The sequence below is a fragment of the Vicugna pacos genome, chromosome 20, assembly GCF_048564905.1.
Source record: "Vicugna pacos chromosome 20, VicPac4, whole genome shotgun sequence".
In the NCBI taxonomy this organism is placed as follows: domain Eukaryota; kingdom Metazoa; phylum Chordata; class Mammalia; order Artiodactyla; family Camelidae; genus Vicugna; species Vicugna pacos.
In genome coordinates this window covers 18099720-18123870 of record NC_133006.1, presented here as the reverse complement: position 1 = coordinate 18123870, position 24151 = coordinate 18099720, and the positions used below count along the sequence as shown (strand labels likewise).

Genomic DNA, 24151 nt, shown 5'->3' with positions numbered 1-24151 from the left:
CCTGTCACTCAGGCCAGATGGCTCCCACCACAGGATACCTGCACTTCCTGGAACATCCTTCCTCCTAGATATCATTGTGGCTCACCTTTCCACCTCTTCTGGTCTTTGTTTAAATGTCACCTTTTCACTGATGCCTTCCGTGGCTGCCTTATTTTAAAATTGCATGTCACTCCCCAACCAGCCCTCATCCCTGACTCCATCCTCCTCGCCTCCTTTCTTCCTATAGATTGTGTCACGCGCTGACATACTCTGTTTTTACTTATTTATCTGTAGTCGTCAATCTACCATCGTTAACATAAGCTCCATTATGTCTGAAACTTTTGTCTACTTTTACTGCTGTGCCTCCGGTTCTCTACAGTGTCTGATGCTCAGGGAATATTTGTTGACTGTGTCGGCAATACTAAATTCTCCTAGTATCCTCCTCTAATGAGGATGGTTTATAGAAAGATTCATGAGTTCATGCAAGTGGGCAGAAAAATAGCTAATAAGTTTTAATGCACTTATAAATTAGTAATTGAAGTGGTTCACATGGGAAGACTCTAAACTTTGATTCCATCCTTGGCCAGAACCCAAGGAGTCATGACAGCTGGTACCCAGAGAATCTGACCCTGGTGGGTACTCCAGGATCCTACCAAGGAGTATATAGAACAAAGGTGAAAGCATCTCACCCTGACTTACAAGGATGGCATTCCTGTGCCTGGAGTACCGCAGGCAGTTTTGGTCACCAGCTCTCAAGAGAGAGAAACCAGAGCTAGAAAAAGTTCGGAGAAGGGCAACCAAATTGTAATCCAGATGGGAGGCAATAATAAAGACAAACTATTTTTCTCTCTTGACTTTTCATTCTGAACTATTATAAGCCGTCAGAAAAGCCACAAGTATAGTGAAAACCCATATGCCCTTCACCCGGGTTCACCAATTGTGAACATCTTGTTCCATTTGCTTTTTCATGTTTGGTATTTATATCTGTATATTTATGTATCTACAGCTATAGCCAAATATAACCACATCTATTTCTCTCTGTCTGTCTGTCTCTCTCTCTCTCCCCGTGTGTGTGTGTGTGTGTGTGTGTGTGTGTGTGTGCACGCGCGTGCGCTTGCAGACCCTCTGAGTGGACAGAGGTCAGGAATATGTACTTTTAAAAACCCCATGAGCTAGTACTAGTAACTCCAGTATCAACTGTACGCATTAGGGCTTGTCCTCGTCCTCCCTCCTTCCCTGTTGCTGTCTCCTTTCTCCCATAAGGATCACTCTGGTTCCCAGCAACTTCAGTATGTTGACTCATTTGCTCTAGATTACTCCACCAGCACCACAACCAACAACAAATGTACTAAGTGGAGGTGAAGATTTCTTTGCGGTTCTTTTTGTCCTCAGAATATTTCCCCCTGAGGGTAGACAGAGCACTATGTTCAAGTCACTCAGGCTGTTTTTTCTGTGTGGTTATGCTGCCAAGTGATATATAGGTACATTCATTTGTTTGTATTACACTTTAGGGTTTTTTTTTTTTTCATTTTTGCTGATTGTTTTAAACACGTGAAACATGAACACGGCTCAAAAGCCACAACTAGATAATAAGGTGTTCTTAGAGACATCTCACACTCTCACAAGGGCGAGCCTTCTTTGTTTTCTGTCAAGTCTGTCTTCCCAACTCTGCACAGAGGCTTCCGTGCCATCACTGGCAGGCCTGCTGGAGTGGACTGTCAGGACCTTGCAGTCTCTCGTCACACTGAGTGAGGTCGGGTACAACGTGCTGTGCCTCTGCCTCAAATGGAGGCTTGTTTCTGCTGGAGGCAACCAGCTGGCCGTAAGGTCTGTGGCCCCGCTCTCTTCTCTCTTCATTCTTCACTTCCCCCTTCATCCTTGGGTCTTCCCTAGCCTCCTCTGCTTTCCAGGGACCCTGGCCCGTTTCTGGCTCCTGCTCAGGCAGTAGGCTCTGTTCGGAAGCTCCACATTTGGTTGTTTTCTCGGTCCCTGTGTGAGCTTTGTCCTAGGCTTGATTCTTCTCTTCTCTGGTCTCTGAAATACGTAGTGACTGTAACCCCAACCTCCCTCTTCCTGGTAATTGAGCCAACCTTCTGGAGGGCTGCGCTCCAACCGCTCGCTGTTCCCCCACCAGCCACTAGAAGGCAGTAAGCAATAGTGGACGAAGCTCCCCAGCTAAAACCTACCTCTGGTCTCCCAGCCACCCTTCCCACTCCATTGAGAAGTGACTCCAAGCTCTGTGTGAAACAAAAGAAGTAAAGGGTTACCTGTTATTTCTGGTTGGGAGCTGGGATGTTGGAGGAGTTGGAGCAGGAGTGCACTTGAGGGGGAATTGCAGAGTTGGGTTTGGGTGTGTTGAATTGGGAAAGACATTGGGATGCACCTGAGTGGGGAGAGTGTATCATGTGGACTGGAGCCCAGGTGAGAGGTTTGAGTGCATTTGTGCAGAGACAACAGTTAGCCAGAGGAGGGGTGGACTCTAGGATTCACTGGCTGAGTCTGTGTGGATGTCCCTGGCTAGAGGAACCCTAAATTACTAACCCGCCTGACTGTCCACCCCATACAACAGCACCCTGGCTTCCGGGTAGGCTTACTGGCTGTAAATGGACTGTGTTGGAGAACCCTATGTCTCTGCTTATCGAAATCTGCTAACTCTTCTAAGTCTGAAGTTAGCATCCATGCATTTGAGGGAAGAGAGAAATTTGGGAAAGGGGGCCATGAGTCTTTCTCCTCAATCCTTGCTTGAGAAAGCAGAATCCCTAAAGTAGTGGGGGAAATCCAGCTGAATAAATGCTGTAAAATAAGGAAAATCTCTCCCAAGACCTTAGATGCCTTGGTGACAGGAACCATAAAAATGCATAGTTTATTCACATTTTATTGTCTAGATTTATAAGGTACCAAGGAGTCTGCAGATTCAACACCCTCAATGTCAAAAACAGTTATTTTCACTCTTTCACTCATTAGCAGTTATGCATTCTTTTCTACCTTTTGAAATTTATCCAATATCTTAACACATCTTTCATACTCATTTCTATGCAGGATGAATTTAATTGTATTCCTTTTAGAATGAGCTGACTTTTGAGTTTCAGATTTTTATTAAACAATTTATGCTCATTGACATTTCACGTGCAAAGATGTATATAAATTTAGGCTGGTTTGGACGTGATAGTGTACCAGTATCTCTTCAGATGGTTGTTTATTTTATAGACCGTTCTGTTTTTCAGCTGTTTTGCATTTCTATTATCCACGACCCTGACTCAACCACCTGACGGAGATGACCTAGAAATCTCCCCCAAACCACAAAGCTACAAGATCAGTTACAAGTTGCTTCTCACATTTACCCCAAAGAGAAATTTTCTTCTAGAAGTAACTTGAGACCAAACTCATGGACTATTATACTTCTTATTCTTCATCTCAGGGCATTTATGGGGATAGTTTTCCTGAAAGCCCTTGGGCTTTGAGGCATATAGAGATACAGTTCTCCATTACCGCTAGCTAACTAGCCTTCTGCTTTACCTACCTTTGCAAAACATGAAGTTACCTTGTAGAAAAAGAAATGGAACCTGTACAGCCCCAGCATTCTGTGCCTAATAAAAGGTGTGGTGGGGACGTGATCTGGAGAGCTTGTCCAGCTCTTACACAAAATGGATCAGCTTGTCAGGGCTTCATCTTCACATCCACAGCCTGAGGACTATTTTCAGATCACCTCATAAAAAAATAAAATCACCCACCATGAAAGTGCTTTCTTAGGTGAAACCCATCGGTCCTTCCCTGGAGCGCTGGTGAACATGGCCAGGGCCAGCCAAGAGCGGGCGGGTTGTGTCCGCACTGGTGTGTGCTGTTGGCACCCAGCCACTGGTGCAGAGCGTGTTTCCAGAGAGGATTCAAGCTGGAGGTGAGCGGAGAGAGCTCCTGAGAGTCCCAGATACGGGGTCTTTCCCCCTTTTTGTTTGTGGCTAGAACAGGTAGCAAGAATGAACTCTGAGTTTCTTAGTATGAATGGAAATTTACTGTCATTTTCTTCTCTTTAAATTTTAAAGCTCTGTGTTTAAATATATTAATATTTAAATTGTATCTATCCGATTCTCCTGTGTTTTGAGTACATACACATATATTTCCCTTTGTCTATGGGAAGATGCCAGGAACCAGATAGTAATGATAATATACTATACTTTTACCATAAGAAGAAACAAATAATTAAATTTTCATGCCCTTTAAATATGGGAGAATTGCTCTCTTTTATATCTGAGGTTTCATAAAATCCAAGCCAGTTGGCCTCAATTCAGTAAACAAGTATTTATTGAGAACGTAGTCTCCAGCCAGCTTGGGGACACAGAGATTAGGGAGACGTAGTCCTGGCCCCCGGAGCTCCTCATCTATTAGGGAAGTAGTTGTACAGTACGACAAGGTAAACTCTAAAATCAGGAGGTGTTATACACATTGCTGTAAGGACAAAGGCAAAGAGGCAATAAATTCCAATTTAGGGATCAGAGTAAACTAGTGAGACGAGCCACATCTGAGCTGTGCCTTAAAGGATGTGCAGGAGTTCTCAGGCTGGAGAGAAGGTGGGGAGGGGGTGACTGCAGTGTGGGGAGAGGGGCAGGAAGGGCGGAGTGCACGGAAAGAGGAAGACAGTGAGCAGGAGGGATGTGTGTGTATATGTCTATCCAATCATCGAGTTGTACACCTTAAATACAAACAGTTAAATAAATGAAACCCTTCAGCTTGGTGAGGGAAAAAAAGGCACACATTAGGGCACACCCACGAAGGGACAGTTCAAGGAGTGGCATGAAGATATTAAAAGGTGGGATTTGTCATGGAAACCGAGTCTGATGTGCCTAGAGCATGGTGGGGGAGGGGCCTGAAGTGGGGCTAACCTGATCAGGAGACTGATACAAATGCGCACTGGCTTTCAAAGATTCAGGGCATCACGCGAAAGAGTTTGTGACAATTCTGAAGGTGCTGGGGATAAAGATGCCGGAAATTTCTAGGTAGATGCTAGAAATGACTTGGAAACCAAGAAGTGCTGGGGACTATGACATCAGGAGGAGGCACTCTCTCTGAATCTGTAGGGTGGGCACCTGGGCCCGAACATTGATGCCGTTAAAGGAAATGGGGCCGGAAACAGGTCAGGTGAGGGCAAAGGAGCAATAAAACAATGAGCTAGACTTGGGGTTTGTTTGACTCAAGACACAGCCCCAGGAGTCGATGAAAATGTAGATACACGAATTCATGAGAAAGTCACCTACCATAACTGTAACTGGCACCTAGCTCAGAGCCTGGTACATAGTAAATCTTTATTGAATATGTGAATTTTAAAGAACTGTTGCTGCATCTAGACAAGTGGAGTAGATAGATGCCAACAGATCACTTTGGAAACCATAAAACACGTGAAAAGGTGAAAAAATGAGATAGAAAAGATCAAATAAATTTCAATTATTTATAGTTCAGTGAAGAAATATGAGTGCTGCTCTTTGATCTAACAAATTATCATTTAATGGTAGCTTCTTACAACCAGTCCAGAAGCAGGTGAGAATGAAAGGAGGCGGGCTTGTCCAGCATGCAGTGTTTCGGTTAGCTCTGAGCAAGGCTGGACAGCACTGCTTTGGATGTTATGGACACTGGTGGACTCTCTCTCCCTGAAGATGGAGAGCTTTCACTTCTGTGGTGTTCTCGATGTCCCAACAGGAGGCAGTGGAGTAGACCTCTATAGTTTTTTCATTCCTGTATGTTGCTGGTAAAGTTTCCTTTTTATTTTTTATTTATTTTGGGCTGGATTTGATTTAAGTGATTCATCATTTCATCTTAGTGTTGATAATTATCTCTGAAGGTGCATTTCCCTGCTAGTTCTGAACAGTTGCTCTGTCTGTCAGGTATCAGAGTAACACTGCTTCTGCTGTTCTTGAAACAATTACCAACATTCAACCCAAAGAGAGCGGAGGGGGCATGGGAGAGACCCGGGAAGCCATTGTGTACAGGTTATCCGAAGATATGCTGAACAAGCTGCCTCCTGACTACATTCCACATGAGGTAAGTCCCCAGTCCCCCTGCTGCACAGGGCCATCTTTGTGTTCCACAGAGCTGAGCACAGTCCTGGGACAGTGTGTTCCAGTCCCTTCCTCTCTGCTCAATCTTTTTTTACTTTCTGGTCTTCTCTTCTTCACCTGTGCTCAAGCGTCTTGCAGATTATGATCTGCACTTTTCCTTTCTTCTCTGCTTTCTCTCTCAATTGCCTTTTCAAGACCTTTTCCTGTCTTTGGATACTTCTGTCTTTGGGTCTCCAGGCTGGAAACCTCTCCCCACCTCTCTTACTCAAGCCTGCTTTGCCTGTTCTTTAAATTGATGCCTTGTTTTTGTCTCTTGCCCTCCATCCTTTTCATTCTCTTAGTCCTCTCAGCCAGGTAACAGAAAGTGAGCTGTTTACGTGAATTCACTCTCCAGTTTGGATGGCAATAGCTTTCTACTGCTTGAACCTTCCAGGTGTTGGCTTGTTAATATCAGTTTTCTCAAAGTTTTTAAATCTCGACTCCTTTACAAAATGACTGAGCATCCCAAATAACTTCTTTATATGGATTGTATCTACTGGTATTTAATATGTTAGAAATTTAAACTGAAATTTTTCAAAAATATTAATTTATTGTAAAATATCATTAACAAACCCGTTACATGTTAACATAACATATTTTGAAATAAGTATACTTTCAACAACAAAATATTCAAAGGGAAAAAATGGGATTATTTTATATTTTTGTAAATCTCTTTAACATCCAGTTTACTAGAAGGCAGCTAGATCCTCATATCTGTTCCTGCATTTGATCTGTTGTGATACCAAGGTCACGTAGCCTCTGGAGAACTCCACCGTACACTCCTCAGAGAAGGAGAGTATAAAGTCAAGTTATGTCTTAGTATTACTATGAAAAAAATTTAACCTTGTGGACCCCCTAATAGGAGCTCAGGGACTTTCAGGGGCCCCAGACCACACTTTGAGAACTGCTGATCTAAATAAATCTTTAATTGTGGTAAAATTTCTGGACCATCTAAAAGTTCTGTAAGACAGCCTCCAACTGGGCCGCCTCCTTCATGCAAGAACACAGGATTGTCCCTTCTGGCCATCCAGGGCCTCCTCTCTTCTGTTCTCGGCCTCCATCCCTCACTGCTGACAGTCGGTGCTTCATCTGAGTCCTAGACTTGGCTAGAGCAAGTTTAGCTTTACAACCAAAAAGTGAGAGGCTGATGCCCTGATGCAGGTGTAACTATGGTCCTGTGTCTACCCTGTCCTGTGTCTCCACGTCTGGGAAGGATACACTTGTCAGCTGGGAGCCCCTAGGCTGCCTGGGCTACAGCACCGCCCCGTACCTGCAGTGAGTGCCTCCAACAATAAAAAAAAAAGTTTTCTTGCTTCTTAAAACAATTATTGCTTCCTTTGTGTAGATGGTTACCAAGATGTTTAGCCAAGATGCTGAAATCGGTGACTTCACATAGAGGTAGTTATAGTAAGAGGAGAAAAATATTCTTTAAGTGGATAAATATTAAAGTACATGCTTTCTATGATTCATTGTAAATGGTCTTCAGAAGACAGATGAGGCATAATACCTGCCTTCAAAGATTTTAAAAATTGGTATGTGAAAGTGAAATAAAATTTAGTCTATGACTAGAGCACAGGTTCGGATTACTAGAGGAGGATTTCAAGACCTTGGGATAATGTGAGCTGTTCAGAGTTAGTCGGGGCCACTTCACCTAGACCTCTGTTCTAGCAACATCCCAGCAGGGACTGAGTGTGAGGGACGTCACTAAGTGGATTGGTAGATGGAAGGGAGTTCGTCCTGGGAGACATCTCAAAGAATTTCCTCTTCCAAGATCACTTACTCTTTGGTGTCTTTTATTTTACAGAAGAGATGTGTTCTTAAAAATGTGTCTGTAAAGTGAATTTTAATAATTGAAATATAATTGTACTTCAAAGCAGAGCTGCATAACTGTAGAAAAGACTACTTGGTTTCAGAAACGTAATAAAAATTCTGTGTAAGACTACAGCAGAGCTTTCACTTATTAATAAAAAGATGATTTTAGGCTGGAATAATAATCATACTCAAAATAAAATCAGTACTAAAATTAGATTTTCTAGAGTCTTAATTTTTTCCTAAGCATGTATCTTTTGCAAGGAAAGTCTCTCTTTTAAAACCCTAGGTAGGGCAAGGTGATTTGTTTGGGGCTGTTAGCATACTGAAAGCTACCTGTCTACTGATTTGATATTATAGCCAGTGTGTGGGCTTAATGTCTCACTTGTGGATGTTACAAAAGTATTTCCATAATTTCCCTTTTCCTTAAGGTATGAATTTCCAGAGTAGTCATGATTTAAAGGGAATGAGATATATGCCATCTAGCCACTGGAGGATGAAGGGCTTGAGATGAGAACAGGGCAGTGGAGCCTGCAAAAAATAGAAGTTCTAGAACCAGGAATTTAGGCAAATACCTGAAGGTTGGTGTGCGGAATGGGATGGGGACCTCCACTGGCATGTTTGACTCAGGTTTCAATATCACTTGCTCTACCTGCACAGGTCATGCTCTCCAGGTGTTCAGTTTTATACCACTGCTTTCCTCTCATCCCTCACTCACTGGAGGCATCCACTGCAGCGTGCCAGGAAACCTGTTATGTCAAACGAGGAGGATGGTCCGGATGAGCCAGAAGCCCATCTGTCTCTAACATCCCAGGACTCAAGAAGGGGCAGTGGGTGTCTCCGGCAGGGAATGCTACCATTTACTGGCTTTCTGGGGATTCTGTGGACTGCTACCTCACTCTGAATTTTCTTCCACTCCATGTGTCTATCCTGACCCCTTCTATTCTGGCATCTCTTCGACTGTGACCAGCAGAAAGTTCAAATCTCTTTATGAGTTCTTGCCAGTATTTGTAGTCAATCTTTTCCTGGGCATATGTCACTAAATTGAATTGTGTGTATGTATTGGCTTATTTCCCAATAATTGTTATATTTTATTGTTCTCACAACCAGATGCTTTTATATCGATTTCTTCCAAATGGTCAATAAATTATGTATTAAAAGGAACAAATGACAGGTGCTTAATGGCTCTCCCACAAAGTCAAATATTTCCATTGATTAGATTAGGGAAGGCTCTCCTTAAGTCACCCTAGCCAGGGCAACAGTGATCTTAGGAAAGTGCAGCCAATCATATTTATTGGTAACTGATCTGTAAAGATTTCGGCTGTATTAACTTTCTGTGACATTTCTGACAGCGACTCTGCAAGCACTATGGGAAAAGAAGTCTTCCAAGCTGTACTCTGATGAGGGTTAGACTGCAAAAGGATATTTAACTGACACTTAGTGCTTAATCATCTGAACGGGGGGGAAAAAGGTACATACAATTTTATTTCAGCTTTTCAAAGTACATTTCGAATTATCAACTAAGTACAATCAGTAGGAAATAAAAATCATTTTAGTTGAACAGTAGTTTTTGAAGCCCAGCAAATGGGGAATTTAATGGCAAATTTGGTTCTGCAAGAGATATTTTAGAGTTCATTTGGGCTTGCAGAGATACATCCAGAGGAAGAAAAAGAATAGAGAAGGGAGAGGTCATTGGAAGAGAAGTGACAGATGATTTTTTAAAAAATCTCCTCATACTGTATGCTTTGCTTTAGGTGAAAGCTCGTTTGATAAAGATGGGGCATCTGAACTCAATGAACATATTTCTTAGACAAGAAATTGACAGGATGCAAAAAGTCATCTCAGTACTTCGCAGCAGCCTGAGTGATCTAAAATTGGCCATTGAAGGAACGATCATTATGAGCGAGGTGAGCTGTTATTATCTCAGTAGTCATTTCCCTCTTTTTTTGATTTTGTTTCTTATTCTTAGATTTTAACTGTACCTTTTGGTTTTTCCAGAACTTGAGAGATGCTCTGGATAACATGTATGATGCTCGTATACCCCAGATCTGGAAAAGAGTGTCCTGGGATTCATCCACACTGGGCTTCTGGTTTACTGAACTTTTGGAAAGAAATGCTCAATTTTCCACCTGGATATTTGAAGGGAGGCCCAATGTGTTTTGGATGACTGGTTTCTTTAATCCCCAAGGTATGTGCTTGTGGGAGATTAGGCAAACTTGGAAGATGTGGGTGGTTGTATAGTAGCCCTGTGTGATAAATGTATGTTATATAAAATAACATAGAGGTACAGCCTGCTGCACGCTGAACACATGCTTTCAGGACTAGAGACCACGGATGATCCTTCTGTATTTGTTTTACAAATTTGTTCTGAAATTCTTTCTGCCATAGCACTTCCACGATAAGGCACAAAACCTCTTCTGTTTTTCTTCTCACCCACTCAGCGACCTATCAGTCTGTGGTTAGGACAATGTGAAATAGTAAAAATGTTTCGTTCAAACCTTAGTCTTTAAATGTTTATGAAAATGACAAAAATGAAGCACTGAAATATGCCAAAATGTTCCTAAAGTTCAGAAGATTAGACTGATTTCAAAAATGATCATGTGGCAAAAGTTTAATTCCATGAAATTCCAGAGTCTGTCCCTGCTCAGTTTTTTTTTTTCCTCCCCTGAAAAAGTGCCTTGTGATTCCATTGCCTTTATCTCTTCATTCTAGAAATATTTACTGAATAAGTTACAGGGTTCATGAAGTTCAGAAACAGGACAGTTTTTTGTCTTACCACAACATGCATAGTTTGACTTCAAGTAATTCCTGGCCACAATGAAGAGATGATGGGTTCCTGACAGTTGAGCCCCTCACAGCTCCATCAGTGATACGATTTAGGAAGCATTCACACTTACAGATTAAGGTGTGTTACTGCTATTTGCAGCAATATGTTTGAATCTCATAAAGTAATATTAAGTGGGAAAAGTCAAACAGAACACATTGTAATGTATATCTATTGTGTGATTCCATTTACACAAAGAATCAAAACAGGCAAAGCAGAGTCACAGGGTTAAAAGTCAGAATAGTGGTTACCCTTGTGGAAGAAGGTAGTGATTGCAAAAGGGCACAAGGGGGCTTTGGGGGGTATGGGGATGTTCTGCTTCTTGATCTAGATATTGATTGCATGGCTGTATTCCTTTGGTGAAAATTCATCGAGCTGTAAACTTATGATTTGTGCACTTTTCTTTACATGAATAATACTTAAATAAATAGTATACATTTATTTGTCCTCTGTATACATACATTCATTCACTTCATGCATTTTCAAATGCCTTAACATTTTCTAAATTTTAAAACACTACCCATGGTGGTTTTTATGAGCTTAACAAATTATACATGGCATCTTACTATGCCAATAGACATTAGATTTGTAAAGGACAGCCCCCAGATTTCACTTATCTACTTTTCTCCTAGAATTTCCATTGAATTTGGGGAGGAAGATTTTTTTATTACAGTTCTCAGATTTTGTGTGTCTTCTTATGAGTCTCCTTCCTCCTTACCAGCCCTCAGTTTGAGTGGGTTGTCACCAGGTAATTCCTGGCTTGGGAGCCTGAAGAAATAACATTTAACCTGATTAGGATTGCCAACCACCTTTCATCTGCCAGCCCCTCTGCTAGATGCTTTCAATAGAGAGAGAGTTGGCACCCGATTCCTGCCCTAAAGGAGCCTATAATCTGGTTGGTAGGACAGACACATTAGCAACTCTAACCTAATGTGGTAAGTGCTCCACCAAGTGAGAACTAAGCACCACACTAGCGCAGAGGACAGAGGGATCAATTTTGCCGAGGCAGGGCTTGAAAAGAGCTTCACATGGGAAGCAGTAAGTTGGATTTGCAGAGGCAGGGACTGGAGATAAGAGCATTCCAGGTAGAGGCCTGAGCAAAGACAAGGCATCTCCAGGGAAAGAAGACCAGGAAGCAGGAGCAAGGTGGTGGGGAGCAAGGCTGGGGAATGAAGCCTTCCAGGCGAATTTGGGCTGCACCATAAAGGCGACGGGCCCAGATCACCAAAGATCAGAAGATAACCGCAGGAGGATGCAGAGGGTCGACTGGAACAAGGGCATCCAGAGCAATGAGACCCTTTCCAGGTCCCAGGGAGAGAGCCGGGGGCCTTACCCAGGTGCAGAGGAGGGGCCAGAGCGGGCAGTGGCAGGGACTGAGGCTGACGGCAGCACCAGGGACGGGAGCACTGGAAGAGGGGCAGGCTGGGAGGAGAGGCGAGGAGCCCGGACCTGCCGGCTTGTGCTGCTGGGACATCCAGGTGGAGAGGTGTGTTCGCAGACTTGGCGTTCGGGGGAGGGGTGAGGATCAGTGATTTTAAAAAGCATGAGACCGTTAAGTGTATTTTTGAAATTTAGAAACCAAGGAAGTGGGGTTGGTTCATCCCTGGCTTTCCGTAGAGACACATGAATGAGTTCTGTATCACAGCACACAATCTCTTTCAGTGATGGCTTTTTTTTTTTAACTTAAAATATCAAAATGTTAATATAAGCTAATTTTTAATTGTTCTTATTTGTTAAGAAAAGATTACAAACCAGAAAAGCAATTAAAGAACTAGAAATACAGATGTACACTTCAGTTTTCTTACTTTCTTTACTAGTGAATAATACTAATCCTTTCTCTTTCCTTCATTTCTGTTTTCAGTTGAACCCCGGTTCTTTCTCTCACGGCTCTCCCTGTCCTGAAAGGCCCTGGACTGACTCAAGCATGTCATCTTTATACGCATGCAAACAGGCTCACACTCTTATCTATGATTGCTTTCCGTTTGCAGCACAGAAGAGTGGAGGGCAACTTTCCCTGCATACTAATCTAACCTCTCTGCTTCCTTTTCCTTCTCTCGATGTGAGAGGCGAATTACTTTCTGTTCCATATCACCTGGCCAAATCTGGAAAACATCAAGATTCCAGCACCCCCATGCATGTTCACAGGCGGTGTGCGAGCGGATAAAGTCCTTTCCAGTTGGAAGCCTCCCTGGTGCCCATTTGACATCAGCACTTGATTTCTCAGCATGAATCTATCTTCTGGGCTTTGTATCTTCTAACCCAGTCCCCTTCAGTGAAGTAATTTTGGGGGCTCAAAAACATTTAAGTAGATTTCTTAAATTAAAAAACCATGTTTAAGTAAGACAGTACAGTTTGCAAAGAGGCCATAGTTTTGTCACAAACGTGTAGCCAAAATCACCTAAACTATAAAACACTCGAAAATGTTCTTTTCACCTGTGACCATTTGTTCTGTATTCTTACAATGTCACATGACGTCCACTACTGTCTGCTGGGGTTCCCGTCATGTCTCCAGTGAGGGCCCTCAAGGCCCAAGTGGCTTTGTGGTTCGCGGTGCCACAGGGACAGGCAACAGGCTTTGTTTTCCGTCTGTGTCTGAGCTCATGCTGTCGGCGCCCTGCTCTGTCGCCTCTTGGTGGCCTGGAGTTTCATCACATTGAAGAGGCTGAGTCAGCCAGCCACCTTGGCCCTAACCTAGTATTCTCAGCCCACTTCACAGTCATTTCTGTAGCAGTTGATGAGCTCAACCATGTGGCAGTTAGGTTTGATTAGTGAAGTGGTCGGGCTCTCTGTACCCATGACCCTATAGTGTTTGTTCAGTGGCACAGCTTTGGGCAGTGCCTGGATCTGCCTCCCAGGGGAGTACTCGGACCTGGGAGAACCTCGGTGCCCCACTGGGCTTTCCTAGCAGTCATGGGAACACATATTGTTTAAGATTGTGCTGCTGAGGGTTCTCAGAGGATTTACTTGGTCTCTTGTTCCCACAGGTGTATCTTTCCCAGAGCACCATGTAATTTAGAATCTGATGTGTGTGTGTGTGTGCGCACGTGTGTGTGTGTGTGTGTGTGTGTGTGTCTGTCTGTCTGTCTCATAGGTAAGGATGTGTTTAAACTCAAAAGATGATGAGTGGTAATGAGCCTGACTTCAAGCCAGGGGATTGCCTGGCTCTCAGACCCTCTTAATTGATAGCCTTGCTTTGCCATTTGACGTTCGGTATGACTCACAGGCGCTGCTAATGAAAGGAAGGGTGGGGCTGGACGTGCTCCCCGGGTGTCACACCTCTGTGTCAGATTGAACCACGCTGTATCATTATTTTCCAAATGTTTAGCTCAGTCTTGGGCTTGATGCCATTTGGGTGCCAAACTGTGCTAGTTTTTCTGTTTTGTTTTTTGTTTTCCTCAGTGTCTTGACAAGTCACACCAGTCTGTTGTAGCAGATATCAGCGACTACTTTTTACTCACTAATACAAATCAAGATTTTCAGTTAGAGGGGATTTTGCTGAAGCAAGGAGATGGGTCGTTTTTGTCCTGTTATCTTTTGTCCGTGTGAAAATCACCTGCAACCTCTTGCCTGTGTGTTTTCAGGGCAGCACCGGCAGCTATCGGCAATTTCTGAATGCCTGTCTTGAGAATAGTTGTAAAAGCCTGATGTTTGTTGGGTAGAAAAGTGCACCAGGGTTAGTAGAACTTTAGGACTGGAAGGGACTGGGGGATTTCTTCTAACCTTGCAACAATCCTAAGCACGCCCCAGAGATACTGCTGCTGAACCAGAGCTGCCCCTAATGTCTGAGGGAATCTGGGCGAAGGGACCTCAGGGTTCTGTCTGGACGTTAGCACTCACCTGCCGTGTCCCCAACCACAGAACAATAGAAGGACTATGCTGGACACCTTAGAAATGCCTCCAAAGTGAATAACAGCCCATCCTTCTTGCCTTTGTGTGTAAGGGGCTTAGATGCACCAGCTTCAGTCACAACCACATCCCTTGTGATTCTAGCCTCTGCACGTGGTTACCTTCCTTACCAACCCACTAGTCCCTCGTAAGCTGGCAGCCTCCTCACTATACTGAAACTGCTCTCTCCGAGGCCACCAAATCTAGTGACCCTCCCGCTAACGTCATTCCCCTCCCTCGACTATAGGAGGGTGCCAGTTCTGGAAACTCATTCAGACCTTGGCTTCCATCCATTACCTTCCTTGGTGCTCCTACCTCTCAGAGGGCTGCTTGACAGCCCACTTTGTGGACTCTTCCCAGGCAGGTTCTGCCCTTGGCCCTGGTCCCTCCGTTGACCTCAGCCATTCTCACAGATGCAGCTGTTCCTCTCTGCTAACGACCGGCTCCTCTGAAATCCCAGCGTTAGCTTCTGATTCTTGCTTCCAACTGCCAGCGTAGACTGTCCCCTCCTCCGCGAACCTCACCACTACTACCATCTGTCCATCCCAAACCACAGCCTCACTGGGATTCTGCTCTACTTGCTTGTGTATCACCATCCTCCAGATCACCCCGACTCTTGTAAATAGTCCCTGCACATCCAAACAGCTTGAAAGAGGGGAACCAGGAATGCACATTGTGATGGAAGATGAGAGGGAAGGGTAGGAAGGACTCACAGATGCTGCCGGAAGTCAAGTAAGATAGGGCCAAAAACGGCTTTATCAACAAGGAGATGGTTAGAGAGACTGTTCTGTGAAGAGGTGGAAAATATGGGAGAGTTTGTTAACCTCAGAACCACTCCAGAGGGAACAGTGGAAAGGTTTGGGAGGGAGGGAAGGGGTGCAAGGCTGGGGGGAGGGAGAGGGAGCGTAAAGGGCACACGGAGACGGTAGAGCAGTGCGGGGAGGTACATTTGGCACGTGGGACGTGGCGGGGTTAGCTGATCCCAACCTGGAAAGAATCAGCCCCCGGCTCTCCCGCTTGTACTCAGGTTTTCCCAGAGCCAGTCGTGTCCTGGATTAGTGACATCTCAGAGAACACACGCGTCTCAGGGGACTCTGGAAAGAGTCAGCTTGAATTACTGACAGCCTTGCTAATATTTGGCTTACATCACAGGGCATTTCTCTTTTTACTTGTCAAGATTTGTTTTGAAAACAGATGTGGGTCAGTGATCTCTCCATAGCCTGTCATCCGGACCTTTTTACAGAGCAGAGGCTTTCAGCCCTGTGTGCACAGAGAATCACCTGGGGAGCTTTTAATATAGACCAGTCATAGCAGAACCTTAGACCATTGCTACCTGGTGTGTGGTCCACCAGCCAGCAGCAGCGACATCTCTTGGGAGCTTGATAGAAATGCAAATCCTCAGGCCCCTCCCTTGACCTACCTACCAAATCAGAACCAGTGTTTTGCTAAACGCTCCTTGCCCAAGTGATACCTAAAAACAGTAACGTTTAAGAAGCCTGCCTTAAAACAGGACTGATGCCTAGGTCCCACCCCTAGAGATTCTGATTTTATTGTCCTGGACTATGGCCTGGGAATCGGGAGTTTTAAAGTCTTCCCAGATATTTCTCATTTTCAGCCAGGTTTAAGATCCCTGCCTTACAGCATCAAGCAAAGCATTGGGAAAGGTGCCCGGTGCATTTTTATTCAACCGGATGCATCAACCCCATCTTTGTTTAATGATTTCTGACCTTTTATTTAACTTACCAATGAGCTCCATTTGCCTCTCATTTGAGGGAAAAACTGCCTGTCATAAACTTATGGCAGGAACATCATTTCTCCTCATCGTCCAGGATGCTAGTGAGAGGCTTATTAGCTGATAAGACAGGAAATACTGTCCAACCTAAGCCCCATTACATAAGGACTAGTTCATTTATTAAGGGAAAAAAAAAGCTGCCTATAGGACCATCATTACAGAATACAACTTAAAATCAAGAAGAGCGACCTTCCTGATTAGTTCTTTCTTTCATCTCTTCCAAGACCTTGTTTGAGTTGATACTGAAAGCACTCTAAGGCTTTCTTCAAGCCAACTGATTGCACGGCTCAAACAGCAGTAACTGGCCTGCCGAACTGTTGGGTCACAACCGTTACAGAAATCAAGACATAACAAGTGTTGTTTTAGACCCGAGTTTCCAAAGTATAACCCTAGCTTAAAAGTGCATTTTTTAAAAAAAGAACAAGATTGACAAGTGTCTTAAGAACTCATTTACACTGTATGAGTTGGAAGGGGGGAAAAACATTTTCAAAGCACCTTACTTAGACCACAAGTCACTCAAATGTTTGAATAGTCAAATTGCCCATTTTTCACGTGGGTGGTTAAATCTCGCGAAGAATAGGAGGTTATTTTGTTTGAGGACTTTCCCCAACTTTTTGTTTCTCACTTCAGAGTCAGATATGAACGTCTGAATCACTTTTCCCACCACTGATGATTGAAACTTGGTTTAAGAATTATTAAAATTAAATGGGTACCAAGACAAAAGTACTGCTTTCCAGGTTTTTATAAAGAAAAGTTTATCAGTAGTCTTTTAAAATTATATAGGCTTCAGAAAACAGATTTTGATTCCATTAGACTTGCTATGTCTACAAGAAAGGTGGTCATTCCTTTTTTAGATTCAGTAATGAACAATTCATAGGATTCACTGCAGTTTGAATTCTGCAAAATCATGTTCTTTTTAGGAAGCCAAAGCAAAGCTATCAAGACTTGAAAAAAATATGTCTTCTCCATGTTCTGAGTGGGAATGGTGCATGAAAGTTTTCTACCCTTCACTCTTAGGCCTCAAATTATTTGTTTAACATTTTCCTTTCTTAATAGCTCAAGGTAGTGGCTATTCTAGATTCCGCCTACTGGCATGTGCTTCCTAAACATTATGAGGCTTGCTGTTGAAGTCAGCAAGACAGCATCATGCCTTTTCCCTAGTAGGGAGAAGAGAGAAGATGGTCCCCTTAATTGCACTAGAGCTTTTCAGGGCTCTCCACCAGTGACTACCGTCTTTGTCACAGGCGTGTTATGTGAGAGAGTCCTTATCCCTCACCTGGCACCCGTGGCTTTGTCCTGAGTGTCATATGGAGTGAGGTCAAGTTTCTAACTTGTTTGGAACTTAAAATATTATAGAAAAATCCAGTTTTTTGATTTGTGCAGATGGATGGTTAAGACAAGGATTCATGTCTTGTGCATTATGACCTTGTAGAATCATAGATCACTGATGAACTTTACAATATCATAAAATAGGGTCAGTTTCATTCCAAGTACTCTACTTGGTTGCACGGTGTCTGATGCCCCATGTGGATGCAGGCTTAATGTTGAATGATGAAAATGACATTTTTATGGAGTGACTTAGAAGGGAGAATTGGATTTTATTATTGTGGTCATATACACTGTTGACTACCAGACACACAAAATGTTTACTGCTAAATAATAGGAACTCCAGTTTTTAAAACGGAGGTCAGCATAATCACATGCTGATGGAGTCATCTCAAGTGACGCCACACATAAAGTAGGGATGGGCATTGCCCCACAGTTGCTCCCAGGCAGACTTCTACAATGTTTCCGACTCCCTGTAGTTAGCATTTTGGGTCATAAAATCATCCTTTCCTACTAGGCACTCTCAGTTTCATGAAACTATAGCTTTATAAGAATCATTTATAAAAGTCCTTTAATCAGCTACTCTGATTAGATTGACCAACTTTTCTTTGGATTAATGCAAGCACTGCAAATCCTGTTTTCATGAGAGCTCTGAGTAAACTTTTAAGATGTCAAGACAACCAGATTATTTGCCGACTTCAAATATTCAGTGGCCTCCTGCCCTCCACAAAGTCAAGTCCAAACGCTGACCGTGAACAATCCCGCCTCTACCTTTGTTCTAACGTGATCTGCCATCATTGCCCAACCTTTAGCCTAGACCTCCGTGCCTTTGCACATGCTCTTCCTCTCACTGGAATTGTCCCATCTGGAAAACTCCCACGTAACCCTTTCAAGAGTCACCTGAAACTTCATCTTTTCAGTTCAGCCTTCCCCGAGCTGCCTTCCTAACTGGTCCACTTTGTTCTCACCTCTCTGCTCATGGGTGTGTTGTGTGTCCTGCCTCCCTCTACGTTCCCTCTAAACTGAGGTCCTTGAGCGCAGGGTCCATGGACTGCCTCTTCATCTTCGTGTCATCTCATCTAGAGCAGTGGCTGGTACATGGTGGCCACTCATAAGAAACGAATGAATGAATGAATGAATGAGTGAGTGCCTCCCCAAGTGTCTAATTTAATAATGAGGGCGGGACTTGAGAAGGGAGAGAACGCGACTCTCTCACTAGGGGCCTATTCTTTCCTTCCAGTTCCAGGGGATATTAACTCACTCCCTGCCATTAGGCGTCACAGCTCCCCCTCGTCTTCCCACTCCCATTCAAACCTGATAAAATATTATCACTCATGTGTTGGTTTGTACATAAAAGTCCTCAGAGTTCACCCATCTAGGAGTAGTAGGAACATACACATTCCAAAACTTACTTGTGATTGTGTGTAAAGCGCCTCATGATTTCCAATATGGACACTGAGGCCGAAATGGAATATGTCAGCCACAGATAAATTTTCCTAAGATTTTTGAAGTCCATTTTGAAATTTAAGGTACAGTTTTTAAGCATCAGATGCTACTCTCCAAGAAAGATTTCTCTTGAAGAATTGAATGGCATGGTTTGCAGATATTAAGTTTAAAGAGAAGCCACAATATACAGAACCGTGTATTTGTCTTAAAATAACTGTATTACGCACATTAAAACATGTAGCTTTCCTTTCCGGGTGATTGCTTTGTTTGATCAAATTGAAAGTCGGGCGTTCTGTTTTGGCATTATGCCTTATTTCCTTAGACTAAATGAAATTGTTTCATTATAGCAAATAGACGCTTGATAATGGTTTGATTTCAAGTTTTAATTGGAATGCTGTTCTCAAAATATTTTTACCATTCCAGTATTATTCCTAGACACTGTATCTTCAGATAGGAACTGTGAGCCGGGACTGGATTACAGTCCTTAGAAGACTTGAGTCCTTGAAACCCCGGAAGAATTTTTAACCAAGACCTTGTCTGAGACGGTGCTGCTGTCTCGCTGTCAACTGGCAGGAAGTATTTAGCTCACTGAAACAAAACACTGAAAGAAATGTGCCCCCTGAGGTTTGATCTCAGCTCTTCTCAGATGGGCACACATTTGAAGACTGATTAGCAGCTAACAACACCACTCCCCTTCTTGTTCCTAGAATGGTCCAGGGCATCAGAATCCTTTCTTTCTTTCTTTCTTTTAAGGCTTCCTCACAGCAATGAGGCAAGAAGTGACCCGCGCCCACAAAGGCTGGGCCCTGGACACCGTGACCATCCACAACGAGGTTCTGCGGCAGACCAAGGAGGAGATCACGTCGCCCCCTGCGGTACGTGCCGCTGGGCCAGAGCAGGCACTGCTCTGGAGCGAGGGCTCAAAGTTCAGGTCCCGCTGAACACTGACCTATGAGGGTCTCCGTTAAGTCCTCTGGCTTTGCAGCGAGGGTGTCCTCGGTTGTAACCAGGAGACCTCAGTGCCAAAGCCTCTTCCATTTGCCAGAGTGGGAATGAATGACAAGCACTGAGAACTCCCCAGACTGCATGTCTTTGTAGTTACAAGTTATCCTTGTGTTTGCTGAAAAGGGTTTTCCTCAGGTCTCCAGGGTATTCACAGAACCGACAAGTGTCCAGGGCAGGAGACACTAACAGGACTAGCAATCCTGAGCTCTGAGGCCAGTTCCAGCAGTGTCCCCACCAGCTGCGGGACCCCGGGGAAGGGGGGACGGATGCCTGGCTGGGGGAAGGGCAGGTGCGCTGAGATAGGCAAACACCACTGGGAGCCACTGGGTGGACACTTAGCTGCCCTCTGAACTCAGGCTAGTTCTTTAACTTTTGGGCCTCAACCTCTTCATCTGTAAAATGTGGATGGTAATTCAACCTCAGTAAAGATGTCTGTGAGAATTCAGTGGGATCATTTGGCCTTGGTGGACCCCACATAGATGCCCAAAACATCTTAGTCCCCTTTTCTCTTTCTTTGATTTTCATTCCCTCAATTGTCAAAGCAGGGAGTTGGACCAGACAGTTTCCCAGGTCTGGCCCTTCCTGCCACTTTGTAACAAGAACTGCCTTTCTTCCAGTTTCCAATCCCATGGTCCTTATTTCTGTCTGAGATCACACCAGAAGCATCTCTGTGTTTCAGGGGAGGGTAATGACTCAGTGGTAGATGGTGTGCTTGGCATGTATGAGGTCTCAGGTTCAATCCCCAGAATTCCCACTTTTTAAAAAAATTCATATTTTCACCAACATCTTTAGATTCAAGGCAATCCAGGCTCTTTCAATCATGCCCCTCAAAATTCTTCCGGCTTTTTCCCATCATGCAATTCCAAAGTCACTTCCATGTTTTCAGGCATTTATTACAGCAGCTTCCCATTTCCCGGTACCAAGATCTGTATTCGTCTCCTAAGGCTGCTGTAACAAAGTACCACAAGCTGGGTAACCTAAAACAACAGAAATTTATTTTCTCAAAGTTCAGGAGGCCAGAAGTCCAGAATCAAGGCATCGGCAAGGTTGGTTTCTTCTAAAGGCCCTGAGGGAGAACCTATCCCATGCCTCTCTCTCAGCTCCTGGTGGTTGCTGACAGTCCTCGGAGTTCCCTGACTTGTAACTGCAGCCCTCCAGTCTCCGCCTCCCTCGTCACGTGGCCTCCTTCCCTATGTGTGTCTCTTTGTGGCCTCTCCTCTTCTTGTAAGGACAGCAGTCTTATTGGATGTCAGGGCCCACCCTAATCCTCTGTGACCTTAATTACATCTGCAAAGGTTCCACTTCCAAATAGTCGCGTGCCGAGGCTGCAGGTGGACATGAGTCTTTGCGAGACACTGTTTAATCCACTACACCTTCTAACTATGGCTTTGTAAAGTTCTGAGATTGAAAGGAGCCCAGGAGGGATCCAGTTTATTGTCGGAGGATGCCTGAGTAGTTGCACTGTTTGTGTAATAGTTGTTACCTGCTGACATAACGATGGTAATCGTAGGACCTGATTTCTGGGATTGCCCCTGATTTTACTGTCAAATCATGTACTTCAGGTTTGGGTTCAAAAAGTACGGTTCTTGTACTGTTGGGCCACAACGGGGTGACGGAAAACACTGTGCCGCTAATCTCCCTCTCTTCTATTATAATCTACATTTTCTTCCTCTTAGCTGATCCTCACTGGAAATGGAAAAATGGTCACTGTCTCCTATATAAGTATATCTTACGAGCTTACATGATCATTGGAGTCTCCGCCATGATTCCCTTCAGACTTTTTTCTTACTGAATACATGTTCTACGGCTCCCTGCTGCCCACGAGATAAAGTTCAAGCTCTTCAGTCTGGCGTCTAGTCTCTTCCAGGGTTGAGCACTCACTTACTCTATAACCATTGAACCCTCTGCTAAATAAAATGCTCAAGCTTTCCTGCCCATCCCCATCCTGCCTTTCTTTGTAGTATTGCTTCTGCCTGGGATGCCCACCCTCTCTCCTCCATTTTTCCAAACACAGCCACCCTCCAAGGCCCCGATTCAAGGCCGTCTTCTCCACCAAGACCCCCGAGCACTCCAGCCCACGTGACTCTCACCTCAAGTCACTGCACTCAGCCTCCGCTGGTGCTGTTCATCCGGCAGCCCCTCTAACAAGTGTGTGCTGGTACTCAAGCCCTGTCTTTTACATCTTGTTCTGTGTGTGTGTGTGTCCTGTCTCCTGATTTAATGGTAAGGACCTTGAGGGCAGCTCCTGCTGTGTGAAAGAGAGACACAGGATGAGGTCAGCCACTGTTGGACCAGTCTGTCCAACCATCGTCCCCCTCCACCCATCCGCTGCCCATCATACCCGCTCCTGCGCTCTGCCGCACCCACCCTGGGGGCGCTCAGACTCCTGCTCGCCAGACCTGGCCGCACAAATCTCACTGGTTCTTTTGACTGAGATAAAGTTAGAGCCTCATGTTGGCTTGTCCAGCGCAGGCTGAAATCCTGCATGGCACCCAGTTCTGCTCCGGGCTCCCACCCTACACCGACCCAGACCATACCTGTTGGAGACTTTCGTCTCCCTGCAGAGATGATTTGGTGCTGCTGGCTAAGTCTGTAGCCCCAGGCAGGCCACCTCCAGGCTCAAGTTACCACTAATAGGAGCTCACGGCCTCAAGCTATGCCACAGGGGAACACTGGACTCAGCATTTTGCTAACGGAATGTGCCAAGGGGTGTAGCGTTTTAAGATTGGTATATGTTTTCTTTCCAAACTATGGATGCCCATCTCACAGCATCTACGTTTTTTAAAATTTCCTGTTACTTTAATGCCTGACTCTTCCAGGAAGGCGTGTATATTTACGGGCTCTACATGGACGGAGCAGCCTGGGACAGACGGAACGGGAAGCTCACAGAATCCACCCCCAAGGTACTCTTCACACAGCTGCCCGTGCTGCACGTCTTTGCCATTAACTCCACGGCGCCCAAGGACCCCAAGCTGTACGTGTGCCCTATTTACAAGAAACCCAGGCGAACGGACTTGACCTTCATCACCGTGGTCTATCTGCGAACTGTCCTGTCCCCAGATCACTGGATCCTGAGGGGTGTGGCCCTTCTGTGTGACATCAAGTAAGTTCATTTCCACTTGCCAAGGGCGCCAGGAGCCAGGTGGGCAGCCGGTGCTGTTAAGAGACTCGGCGATGGGTGTCTTTTCTCCCTGACAATTGCTTGATTACTCTTTCTAAATTAAACAGTTGATGTCCTGCAGTTGCTTGTGTGTGTGTGTGTGTGTGTGCTTTCCCTCATATCAATATTTAAGAAGACAATTCTAAAGTGATGCTTTTTATTCCAGGCAATCATATTCCATTATAATTCTTTCTTTTTTTTTTTTTTCAAGAGAAAGGCCTGTCTTCATATTAGAACACTTTGGAAGGACTGAATCTTTAAAAACTCAAAGTGTATCTGTTGCATCCAAAAGGAGTCTAGTGGACGCAAACTTTCCTCTCAAGCGAAAGCCACTCTCCTCTTGGATACACTCGACCCATGTCTGAGTTTGTGCTAACGTGTTGTCCTTTGCTGCTTGCAGTTTGGTCCTCTTTCTCGAGTTTGTGAAGCGGGAGCTGGAGGGGTCCAGTCAGTTCCCCTTAAGGGTTACAGCTGGTGGTGTGAGGCATTCGAGACGGAAAATCCACTGGGATGGCTGCTCTTGTGATCTGTTTTGATTTTACTTAGTATCGTTTTATTTTTTAAGTGCTTTTGCGGCCCAGAGAGCTCTGAGTCTCCAGCTGTCCACTCCCAGCCCCGACTCTGCAGGAGATAATGAAGCACACATTTCTAGGCAGCAAACGGAGAAGGGAAAACAAACCCCATCAAATGGAATTGGGTTACATACTGAACGCCTTTAAAAGTGAAGCTATTTCTTACTCTGTGTAGCTGGTCTGAAACTCAGTATGAACCTTTATTTCCTGCTAAAGGAAACTGTCGATTTAACAAAACAGATGGGGTCGTGTATTGAATGCTCATAC

At 44.4% G+C, this 24151-nt stretch overlaps 1 protein-coding gene across 4 annotated transcripts in view; it reads left to right on the top strand.

Annotated features, from left to right (window-relative positions):
• Positions 1-23393, top strand: part of DNAH8 (dynein axonemal heavy chain 8) — a 218669-nt gene extending 195276 nt beyond the window's left edge. For all 4 annotated transcript variants that reach the window (XM_072945080.1, XM_072945081.1, XM_072945079.1 and 1 more), the window contains 5 exons: positions 5853-6009; positions 9629-9781; positions 9873-10062; positions 19901-20022; positions 22972-23393. In XM_072945080.1, the coding sequence (XP_072801181.1) occupies positions 5853-6009; positions 9629-9781; positions 9873-10062; positions 19901-20022; positions 22972-23259 (910 nt within the window). In that variant the 3' untranslated portion in view covers positions 23260-23393. The remainder of the gene's footprint in view (positions 1-5852; positions 6010-9628; positions 9782-9872; positions 10063-19900; positions 20023-22971) is intronic.
• Positions 23394-24151: the final 758 nt, after the last annotated feature.